At 40.6% G+C, this 12357-nt stretch overlaps 1 protein-coding gene across 1 annotated transcript in view; it reads left to right on the top strand.

Annotated features, from left to right (window-relative positions):
• Positions 1–12357, top strand: part of ttn.2 (titin, tandem duplicate 2) — a 165167-nt gene that overhangs the window by 145007 nt on the left and 7803 nt on the right. Inside the window, exons 197-217 of the mRNA XM_077002312.1 lie at positions 13–291; positions 378–677; positions 771–2837; positions 2918–3220; positions 3312–3617; positions 3710–4000; positions 4105–4404; positions 4496–4801; positions 4910–5212; positions 5422–5703; positions 5806–6399; positions 6525–6815; positions 6903–7202; positions 7301–7603; positions 7748–8050; positions 8161–8745; positions 8833–9138; positions 9227–9526; positions 9617–10192; positions 11034–11339; positions 11477–12070. Of these exons, the coding sequence (XP_076858427.1) occupies positions 13–291; positions 378–677; positions 771–2837; positions 2918–3220; positions 3312–3617; positions 3710–4000; positions 4105–4404; positions 4496–4801; positions 4910–5212; positions 5422–5703; positions 5806–6399; positions 6525–6815; positions 6903–7202; positions 7301–7603; positions 7748–8050; positions 8161–8745; positions 8833–9138; positions 9227–9526; positions 9617–10192; positions 11034–11339; positions 11477–12070 (9195 nt within the window). The remainder of the gene's footprint in view (positions 1–12; positions 292–377; positions 678–770; positions 2838–2917; positions 3221–3311; positions 3618–3709; positions 4001–4104; positions 4405–4495; positions 4802–4909; positions 5213–5421; positions 5704–5805; positions 6400–6524; positions 6816–6902; positions 7203–7300; positions 7604–7747; positions 8051–8160; positions 8746–8832; positions 9139–9226; positions 9527–9616; positions 10193–11033; positions 11340–11476; positions 12071–12357) is intronic.

The raw sequence follows: 12357 nt of genomic DNA, 5'->3' as shown, positions 1-12357 counted from the left end.
TTTATACTTTAGTTATTCCTGAGATTCGTTTCAGTGCTGAAAAAACTCTGACAATTAAGGCTGGAGAAAATATCAAGCTGAGCTGCAGTATTAGTGGACGCCCTGTACCTCAAGTCACGTGGTATAAGGATGGAAAAGAACTCGATAAATTGATTGTTGATGTTACAACTATCATTGGATCAAGTTCGTTGTTCATTAGAGATGCTGATCGTGACAATCGTGGAATTTATACTGTTGAAGCCAAGAATAGCTCGGGAACAATGAAAGAAGATGTTCTTGTCAGAGTGCAAGGTTTGTTATATTTGAAAATGATTATAGTCTTCATTTGAAAACTCAATGCAGCACAGTGAACTGATTGCATTTAATTCTTAATCCAGATACCCCTGGACCACCTGAAGGCCCACTTCGCTTTACAAATATCTCTGCTGACAAGGCAAGCCTTTGGTGGAGTCCCCCAGAAAATGATGGATGTGCAGCAATTACACATTATGTGATTGAGAAGCGTGAGACCTCCCGCATTACCTGGGCACTTGTTACATCCAAGTGTGAAGATTGCTCTTTCACAGCCACAAGTTTGATCAAGGGCAATGAATATCAGTTCCGTGTTTCTGCTGTCAATAAGTTTGGTGTTGGCAAACCACTGGAATCTGATTGCATTGTTGCTAAAATGCAATACAGTACGTATTACTTATTACATTTCACAATTGTGTCCAAATGATTTTCCAACAAACTTTCAGTCTACTGATTTTCTTGCTTTGACTACTTTACAGCGGTACCAGATGCTCCAGGATCACCTGACTGCACTCATGTGACAGGAAACAGCATCACCCTATGCTGGACAAGACCTAAATTTGATGGTGGAAATGAGATCAAGCACTATATCCTTGAAAGAAGAGAAAAGAAGAGCTTACGATGGGTAAAGGTTTCAGCAAAGAGACCAATCACTGAGCTCAGGCACAGAGTTACAAACTTGACTGAAGGAAATGAATATGAATTCCGTGTTATGGCTGAAAATGGTGCTGGTGTTGGACCTCCAAGCGGCACCTCAAGACTATTTAAGTGCAGGGAACCTACAAGTGCACCTAGTGCACCAACGGTGGTGAAGGTCATCGACTCAACAAAGACATCTGTTACATTGGAATGGACCAAGCCTGTGTTTGATGGTGGTTTGGACATCATTGGTTACATTATTGAAATGTGCAAGGCAAGCCTTGAGGAATGGCACAGAGTTAACAGCCAGACTTGCCTTCATACCAAATACACAGTTACAGAATTGGAACCAGGGGAAGAGTACAAATTCCGTGTATGTGCTGTCAATGGTGCTGGAAAGGGAGAGGCATCTGAGTTTCCACATACAGTGCAAGCCATTGACAGACTGACATCACCAGAGATTGACATTGGTGCCGATTTCAAACAGACACATGTGGTGAGGAGTGGAGGAACAGTCACTCTTCACATTGCTTTCTGTGGAAAACCTCCTCCTCTAGCTACATGGACAAAGGCAGATGGAGAACTTGGTGTGATGGTGGATATTAATACAACAGACACATTCAGCACATTGACAATTGAAAATTGCACCAGATATGATGCAGGCAAATACACACTTTCTCTTGAGAACAACAGTGGTCGCAAAGCTATTACATTAACAGTCAAAGTATTGGACACACCTGGACCACCAGGTCCTCTGTCATTTAAGGATGTGACAAGAGGAGCTCTGACTCTGATGTGGGATGCTCCATCCAATGATGGAGGTGCCCGCATTCATCATTACATTGTTGATAAACGTGAGGCAAGTCGCCTGAGTTGGCAAGAAGTCAGTATCAGGTGTACTCGTCAGATTCTCAGAGTGACCAACCTTGATATTGGTGTACCATACTGTTTCAGAGTTATAGCTGAAAATCAGTATGGTCAAGGTGAACCTTATGAAATGTCAGAGCCAATTATTGCCACTGAAGAACCTGCACCACCCAAGAGACTGGATGTCATTGATACTACATCTTCAACAGCTACCTTAGTATGGATGAAACCTGAACATGATGGTGGAAGTCGAATCACGGGCTACATTGTTGAGACCAGAAAGAAAGGCTCAGATCGTTGGGTTGTTGGTGGACAAACTAAGTCTTTGAAGATGGTTCTTGAGGGATTGGTTGAAAACACAGAATATGAATTCCGTGTCAAGGCCCAGAATGACACTGGAGTCAGTTATCCAAGAGACGCTCTCACTTCTGTCATTATCAAAGAACCTCGTATTGAGCCGACTGCTGACCTGAGTGGTATCAACAAACAGCTTATTATCTGTAAGACTGGCAATGCCTTTACTATTGATATCCCCATTAGTGGCAGACCAGCTCCAAAAGTAACGTGGAAGCTCGAAGAGATGAAACTCAAGGAAACAGACAGAGTTTTCATCAAAACATCCAGCGAAAAAACTACCTTGTTGGTGAAAGATGCCAAGAGAGGTGACAGTGGAAAGTATTATCTGTCTCTGGAGAATGCTGCTGGGGCAAAGACCTTCACCATCACTGTAATTGTCTTTGGCAGACCTAGCCCACCAACTGGTCCAGTTCAAATTTCAGGAATCACGTCAGAGTCCTGTGTGTTGACATGGGCTGAACCTACTGATGATGGTGGAACAGACATCACTAACTACATAGTTGAGAAACGTGAATCTGGTCAAACCTCTTGGCAGGTTGTGAACTCGAGCGTGAAACGCCCAACGATCAAGGTGACACATTTGACAAAATACATGGAGTATACGTTCCGTGTCTGTGCTGAGAACAAGTTTGGTGTTAGCAAGCCAATTGAGTCACAAGCCATTGTTGCTGAACATCCATTTGGTAAGTGGAATTAATAGTTCATTTAATATAAAATATTCTCTTTAAATGTTACATAAAGTATAACAAGTCTTTTTTTGTAGTACCACCAAGTCCACCAACCCGTCCAGATGTGGTGTCTGTAAGTGCTAATGCCATTGCTATTAAATGGGATGTGCCATATCATGATGGTGGAAGCATGGTTACTGGATATTGGATTGAAAAGAAAGAGCGCAACACAATTTTATGGGTGCGAGAAAACAAGATCCCATGCCTTGAGTGCCACTACAAAGTCTCCAGTCTTATTGAAGGACTTGAATATCAGTTCAGAGTGTATGCAATGAACATCGCTGGTCTGAGCAAAGCCAGTGAAGCTTCAAGACCAGTGCTGGCTTTGAATCCTGTTGGTATGTATTAACTTGATATTTTTTGTTTTTCTTTTATTGGAGTCTTTGTGTTATCAGCACAGTACTTACAGAGTGATCCCTTTTCTTTTAGACCCACCTGGCAAACCAGAGGTTTATGACATTACAAGATCCTCAGTTTCTATCAGATGGTCTGAACCAATTAATGATGGTGGCAGCAAGATTGTTGGATATGTAGTTGAACGCAAGGCATCCTCAGATGATGATGAAAATCGCTGGTTGAAGTGTAACTACACTACTATTACAGAGAACTTCTTTACTATAACATCTCTTGAAGAGGGAGTGGTTTATGAATTCCGTGTAATTGCCAGAAATGGTGCAGGTGTCCATAGTATGCCATCTGAATCAACAGGATCCATTACATGCAAAGATGAATACAGTAAGTTGTTTCATGTGACAAAATATTTCATTGTATATTGGGAGCAAGGAAACACCTATTGTTCTAATATATATATTTTTTACCTCTTTCAGCACCACCAAAAGCTGAGTTAGACAGCAAGCTTGTGGGTGAAATAGTCACTATTAGGGCTGGATCTGACCTTGTTCTTGATGCTGCAATTGGTGGCAAACCTGAGCCCAAGGTCTTCTGGTCCAAGGGTGAGAAGGAGTTGGAGCTTGGTGACAAATATTCACTGACATACACCAGCACAAGAGCTATGGCAATCATCAAGTCATGTGACCGAAATGACACTGGAAAATATGTACTGACTGTTAAGAATGCCAGTGGAACCAAGACCGCAGCTGTCAGTGTTAAAGTCCTTGGTAAGAAAATAATTAATCATACCATAACTAAAACAAAGCTTATCTCACCACAACAAGCATGGAGTAGATATTAGTTATCACATGAACCTTCTTTGTAATTACAGATACACCTGGACCTCCGGAGGGTAAAATCACAATCAGTAGGGTCACAGAGGAAAAATGCACAGTTTCTTGGAAACTGCCCTTTGAGGATGGAGGAGCTACTGTTACTCACTATATCGTAGACAGACGTGAAACCAGTAGACTCAACTGGGTTGTGATGGAAACTGAATGCAAGACCCTGTCTTGTGTTAGTACAAAACTGATTAAGAACAATGAATATATCTTCCGTGTCAGGGGTGTGAACAAATATGGACCTGGTGTACCTCTGGAGTCTGAACCAGTTATTGCAAGAAATGCATATAGTGAGTACTATATTGAAATTCTTATTTAATATTAATTCACAAACATCATAAACAAAGACATTAATAATCATGCTTGCTGTGTGTATCTTAGCGGTCCCAACCCCTCCTGGTGCACCAGACATTTCTGCCGCTGGAAAGCAACATGTCATTATTGAATGGCTGAAGCCTGAGAGTGATGGTGGAAGTGAAGTCAAGAACTACCTTGTGGATAAACGTGAGAAGAGTAGTGTGAGATGGACGAGAGTGAACAAAACATTCACAATCTATGACACAAGACTCAAGATTACGGGACTCTTCGAAGGGAGTGAATACCAATTCCGTGTTGCAGCTGTTAATGCTGCTGGCACCAGCTTACCAAGTGATGCATCGGAATATGTACTTTGCAGGGAGCCAACTTGTGAGTAACTGTAGAACTTATTATTTAAGTAGATTGTGAGGCTCATTACAGTGCTTAACTTTCACAGTTAAAATATATAGTTGAGTAAACATGATGTATTTTTTATAGATACCCCAGCTCCTCCATCAACACCTCGTATAACAGATTCTACCAAACACAGCCTTTCAATGTCATGGACCAGACCTATGTATGATGGTGGTTCAGATGTCACTGGTTATGTAGTTGAGATTCTAGAGGAGGGAACAGAACAGTGGTATAGAGCCACACAGAAGATCCTGACAACCACCAAGTATACTGCAGCTGGTCTGACAAGCAACAAAAAATATAGCTTCAGAGTAGCTGCAGTGAATGCAATGGGCACTGGAGAGTTCAGTCAAGGGAGTCTGGAGACTTCACCCTCAGAGAGACTTGGTAAATTGGATAAGTTTTCTTTTAATTTTAAATTGATTTTAAAACACACTAAGATGTTTCCTTTGATGCAGTTTAAGCAGAGTGATGTTTTTGGAGAATCCCTAGTGCCTACACGAATTTATTTAAGGCTTCACTTAAACTGTGGCCTGGAATATATTATTAATGTTCAATACCTTCAGATTAATGAAAGTATTTTCTGTCCTCCTCAGAAATTCCTGATATTGAATTACCTGAAGATCTGAAGAAGACAGTTTGCCTGAGGGCTGGTAGCACTTTGCGTCTGAATGCTGACATACTTGGAAGACCACCCCCAGTTGTTACCTGGAGGAAAACAGGCATTGACCTCCAGTCTCGTGGATATATTGACACAACAGAGAGCACCACAGTTCTGACAGTGGAGAAGGTGCACCGTTATGATGCTGGCAAATATACAATTGAGGCAGAAAATCCATCTGGAAAGAAGACAATTACCATTCTTGTTAAGATTTATGGTGAGATAATGAGTATACTTCAAAAACAATCTTAATTTTGAATTAGATAAAAATATAGCAATTATAGGTAGCAACATTAAAAACTATTGATCTGTTTTGCAGATTCTCCTGGACCATGTGGTGCAGTCAAAGTCAAGGATTACACTAAAGAATCCGTTGTCATTACATGGGATGTTCCCACTGTTGATGGAGGGGCTCCTATAAACAACTACATTATTGAAAAACGTGAAGCATCAATGAAATCGTACAAAACAGTGACAAATGAATGCAAGAAGACCTTGTATAGGATCAGTGGATTAGAGGAAGGAATACAATACTTCTTTAGAGTGTTGCCTGAAAACATATATGGTATAGGAGAACCTTGTGAAATCAGTGATTCAGTATTGGTATGTGAAGTTCCATCTGTTCCTCAAGATTTGCAAGTCATTGACATTACAAAGTCCACTGTTACACTTGGATGGGAGAAACCACTTCACGATGGAGGCAGCAGACTTACTAATTACATTATTGAAGCTTGCAAGACAGGAACAGACCGTTGGATTAATATTGCTAATGTGAAGGCATCAGTGTCACAGCATACAATATCCGCTCTGAATGAAAATGAGCAATATCTGTTCAGAATCAGAGCTGAGAATACCAGAGGCCTTAGTGAGCCCAGAGACCTGATGACACCTGTAACTATTAAAGAACAGAGAGGTAGGACATTTTTAGCCATTTTTAATATTTTAAATGATAATGTGAAAGAACCTAAAACTACATGCTGCATATTCCATAAACATGTTTATAAATGTATATAACTGTCATTGTTGTTTATTCTACAGTTATGCCAAAGATTGACCTGGCTGGCATTCCACTGAAGATCTTGAATGTGCCTGCTGGTAGGCCAATTGTGCTTGACATTCCAATCAAAGGAAGACCACCACCAACATGCTCATGGTTCTTTGGTGGTGTTAAGATGAAGGACACACTTGACCGTATCAAGATTGAGACAACTTCTAAATACACTAAACTGACAGTTCGTGAAACCACAATTGATGACACTGGTGATTACACGCTTGAAGTAAAGAATGTTGCTGGAAGCACTACAGAAATCATTAAAGTCATCATTCTTGGTGAGAAGAATTTTATCTTTATTCAAGTTTATGAGTAAGGTGTATGACTTAAAGCATCTGAATCTGACTAAATGTATTTCCTTGCAGATAAACCTGGGGTGCCTATTGGACCTATGAGAATTGATGAAGTTGATGCCACATCTGTTACATGTAGCTGGAATCCACCAGAGAAGGACGGAGGTGCCAATATCAGCGGTTATGTTGTTGAGCAGCGCGATGCTCATCGTCCTGGATGGCTGCCTATTTCTGAATCTGTCACAAGGCTTGCATTCAAATTCACTAGACTGACTGAAGGGACAGAATACGTGTTCCGTGTGGCTGCAACAAATCGTTTTGGCATTGGTGCATTCCTCCAGTCTGATGTTGTTGAGTGCAAGAGTGCCAAGAGTAAGTTCTTTAATGTAAAAATGAGATAGAATGTAAAAAATTAGGTACTTATTTGAACATACTGGAAGCATATTAATTCATTTTCTGTTCATTTACAGCTGTTCCTTGTGCTCCAAGCATACCTGAAATATTTGATGTGTCTCATGATGGCATGACAATTACATGGAGACCACCAGAAGATGATGGTGGTTCTTCAATCGCTGGCTATATAATTGAGCGTAAAGAAACTGGATCTGAGAGATGGGTGCGCATTAATAAGAATCCAGTGACAATGACAAGATACAGATCTACAGGACTTATTGAAGGTCTTGAATATGAATATAGAGTAACAGCTATCAACTCCAGAGGCACTGGCAAACCAAGTTTGAACTCTAAATCAGTGATTGCGATGGATCCTATCGGTATGTATAAAAGAATGTGTGCAATGTGTCTACATATTTACTAAACATCAAGATAAAAAAATGAAAATAACACTGCATCCATTTTACATATATATTTTACATATATGTATATATTTATATATTTATTTATTTCAATTTAAATAGAACCTCCTGGCATACCACTGAACCCAAGAGTCACAGATACTACCAGGACATCTGTGTCACTGGCATGGTCTGCCCCAGAAGAAGAAGGAGGTGCTACCATTATTGGTTACCTGATTGAGATGCAGAAGGTTGACCAGGTCGAATGGACCAAATGCAATACAACACCAACAAAGATTTGTGAATACACACTGACACACATGCCACAGGGAGCTGAGTATAGATTCCGTGTGATGGCCTACAATGCCGGTGGACCTGGAGAACCAGCTGAAATACCAGGAGTGATTAAGGTCACAGAAATGCTTGGTGAGAATGATACCAGTTTTTGCTCATTCTTTTCCATGTGCCCAGCTATTTATATGGTTACATACTATGTTGCTTTCCATGTGCTCTAACATAATGAATTGCTGTTCCAGAATATCCTGATTATGAGCTGGATAAGACATACCAAGAGGGCTATATTGTCAGACAAGGTGGAGTCATCACACTCTCTGTGCCAATTAAGGGAAAACCATATCCAATATGTAAGTGGACAAAAGAAGGGCGAGACATTACTCACAGAGCAATGATTGCCACCAGCGAGGACCGCACAGAGCTTGTGATCAAGGAAGCCCATAGAGATGACACTGGCACTTATGATCTTGTGTTGGAGAACAAATGTGGAAAGAAAGCTGTGTACATTAAAGTAAAAGTTATTGGACGCCCAGATCCACCTGAAGGTCCTCTGGAATTTGATGATATTCAAGCACGTTCTGTAAGAGTCAGCTGGAGACCACCTTCAGATGATGGTGGCTCTGATGTACTTGGTTACATTGTGGAGAGACGTGAAGTACCAAAGGCAGCCTGGTACACTGTGGACTCTCGTGTGGTTGACACATCATTGGTGGTCAAGGGATTAAAGGAAAATGTTGAATACCACTTCAGAGTTTCAGCAGAGAACCAGTTTGGAAATAGTAGATCTCTGAAATCAGATGAATCGGTTATACCCAAGACTCCTCTCTGTAAGTATTTTTACCATTTCAATTACATCTCAATTACTCACATTTTTGAAGGAGTCAGATAACGTTTGTCTTTTTTTTGAAAATTAGGTCCACCAGAGCCTCCCAGCTTCCCTCCAGAAATTATGGATGTCACAAAAACAAGTATTGGTTTATCTTGGTCAAGGCCAAAGGATGATGGTGGTTCACGGGTTACTGGATACTACATTGAGAGAAGAGAGATGTCCACTGAGAAGTGGGTGCGTCACAACAAGACCCATATCACAACAACAATGTATACTCTCACCGGTCTTATCCCCGATGCACAATATCAGTTCCGCGTGATTGCTCAGAATGATATTGGTGAAAGTGAACCTGGACCAGTATCTGAAGCAGTTGTATGCAAGGATCCCTTTGGTGAGTAACATACAGAGGCATTTACAGAAAGTATATGTAAATATGTTGTCTATAATAATTTACATAATTTATTCTCCTTCTTCAACAGATAAACCAAGTCAACCAGGTGATATTGACATCATCTCCATTACCAAGGACAGCATTACCATTCATTGGCTACGCCCTGAATCTGATGGTGGCAAAGAAATCCTGGGATATTGGATAGAATTTAGGCAAGCAGGCGAAAGTGCCTGGAAAAAATGTAACAAAGAGCGTTCAAAGGACAGGCAGTTCACCATGGGTGGTCTCATGGAGGCAACAGAATATGAATTTAGAGTGATTGCCGAAAATGAAACTGGACTGAGCAGACCTCGTAGAACTGCCATGGGCATTAAAACCAAACTGAGCGGTATGTATATAAGATTAGTGTGTTTCATTTAATGGCAGAGTTGTAGGTCAGTGCTTATGCAATACATTTTTATGCTTCTTTCTTTCATAGTTGGAGAAGCCCCAAGTCTGAAAGAAGAGATGAAAGACACCACCACTAAGCTGGGAGAATCTGGAACATTAGCTTGTCAAATTATTGGAAGACCTCTTCCCGAAATTAAGTGGTATAGATACGGAAAGGAACTGATCCAGAGTCGTAAATACAAGATGAGCTCTGATGGTCGAAATCATTCTCTAACAGTATTAACAGATGAGCAAGAAGATGAAGGTCTGTACACGTGCAGAGCCATTAATGATGCCGGTGAGGTTGAAACCAGCGGCAAGCTCTTTTTGCAGGCTGCACCGCAATTCCATCCTGGATTTCCTTTGAAGGACAAATACTATGCAGGATGTGGAACAAGTCTACGCCTCCATGTTGTCTACATTGGACGGCCTATCCCGCAAATCATCTGGTTTTATGGAAAGAAACCCATGAAACCATCAGAGAATATAATTATTGAAAATACAGAGAATTATACCCATCTAGTTGTTAGGAATGTGCAGCGCAAGACAAATGCTGGCAAGTACAAGGTGCAGATTAGCAACAAATTTGGTACAGTCGAAACAGTGCTCCGTGTTGAAATCCAAGGTAAGCTGGGACTATATATGTAACTATGACCATATATGTAATTAATTTGTTGTAGGCTTGTTTTGGGAAATTGTATATTAGGTCAGCACATCAGTTCTGGATACATTTGGGGTTTTATTGGTTTCTGAATTGTTTTTAAATCATGGAAATACTATTGTGATGATATAGTATTTAAAGCATTGCATATACTTTAGAACAGGGGTAATCAATTAAATCTTTCCGCGGTCCATTTTTGGCAGATAGCTCAGACCTTAGGTCCGGGTCCGCGGTGGCGAACGAAAGTTGTTGAACGGGGGGGGGGGGCGAACGAAAGTTGGTGAGGGGGGGGGGGGGGCAACGTAACACTCAAATGGGTGGTGAACGTAACACTCGTCTGAAAATAAATTCTCCGGTTTAAAATATAGTCTCCCGTTAAATTTTTTTTGGCATTTGGGTCCGTATCCAGTTAATCAGGAATGTGATTGGGTCCGGACAGGACGGCGTTCGGGTCCGGATCCGGACCGCGGTCCGCCATTTGGTGATACCTGCTTTAGAAGCTCTCAAACATAAGTGAACACATTTGCTACTTTGAAGAAAAAGGTGCATTTAGCCATTAACTATGTACCTTTGTTACCTAATTAATTTCCCTAAGAAGCTTGTGAGCTTTCTGTATCTATTGTACTATTGTACATGCACTATAAGCTAGTAGCATAACAATAAAATTGGTATAACCAGAAAACTCAAGACTTTGCTTTATCCAGCAATGCATGAAACTCAAAATGTGTTTCTGAGTCACAAGAAAAATGATGTTTGAACAAAAGCTAAAGTACACTGATGTTTACCACCATTGCTCTCATTACAGATAAACCTCTGATGCCTGAAGGACCAATTGTTGTTGAAGCTCTCCTAAAGAACTCTGTCATCATTAGCTGGAAGCCACCTAAGGACGATGGTGGCTCACTGATTACAAATTACATTGTAGAAAAACGAGAAGCAAAGGAAGGCGAGCAATGGCACCTTGTGTCATCATCTGTCTCAGGAACTACTTGCCGTGTTCCTAATCTAATTGAGAGTGCTGGATATTACTTGCGTGTTTCTGCGCAGAATCAGTACGGTATTAGTGAGTCACTGGAGATTCCAGCTGTTCTTATAATCAAGAGTCCATTTGGTAAGTATTCATTTATTCATGAATTCCAGTCTTACTGTTTTTGAGTACTTATGCTAGGAAACATTAAGAAATGAGCAACATTTGTTCTATTAAGGTATTTTGCTTTTATATTTCTAATATTGCTTGCTACTTTGCAGAAAAACCTGGAATCCCACAACAGCCAGTTGTTACTTCTGTCGCGAAGGATTCATGTGTTCTCTCATGGAAACCTCCATCCACTGACGGAGGTGCCAAGATTAAGAGTTACTATATTGAAAAGAGAGAGAAGAGACAGAACAAATGGATTGCTGTTACAACTGAGGAAATTCAGGAGACACACTACATAGTCAAAGGCCTGATTGAAGGCTTTGAATATGAATTCCGTGTCAAATGTGAGAATATTGGTGGAGAGAGTGATTGGAGTGAAATATCAGAACCAGTCATTCCAAAGTCTGACACAGCTCCTCGTGCTCCATTCTTCAAAGAGGAACTCAGAGATATGTGTGTCAAATACAGGGCCAATGCAACCTTTGTGACTAAGGTTATGGGACATCCTAAGCCAGTGGTTAAATGGTACAAGAGTGGCAAAGAAATCTTACCAGATGGTGAAAAGATCAAGATCCAGGAATTCAAGGGTGGCTACCACCAACTTGTTATAAGTAATGCTGATGAGAATGATGTAGCTGTTTACCAAATCAGAGCCACTAATCAGGAAGGATCAATCTCTACAACTGTAACCCTTGATGTTGAAGGTATGTTTGTTTTGAATTTCTTTGCATCTTTGCCTTTCATCACACCCTCAAATTTTTATATCTACTAGACAAGGAACTGAAACATAACATGACCATAATTTCTCTTTTTACACAATGTAATTTTTCAAACTACAAAGAAGCTGCAAAGGAACATCTGAGAACATAGTCACACTTGAATTAGGATTTCTACATGAACAGCCTTCACTGTCACCACAGTGATTTTTTATTTTTTTTTTAGTGGTAACTGGTCATTGGGGCCATCAGTGGTTATTCGCATACAAAATTAA

This window comes from Brachyhypopomus gauderio, chromosome 4, assembly GCF_052324685.1.
Source record: "Brachyhypopomus gauderio isolate BG-103 chromosome 4, BGAUD_0.2, whole genome shotgun sequence".
Lineage (NCBI taxonomy): Eukaryota > Metazoa > Chordata > Actinopteri > Gymnotiformes > Hypopomidae > Brachyhypopomus > Brachyhypopomus gauderio.
The sequence above is the reverse complement of the archived record's forward strand: the minus strand, read 5'-3'. Positions and strand labels throughout refer to the sequence as shown.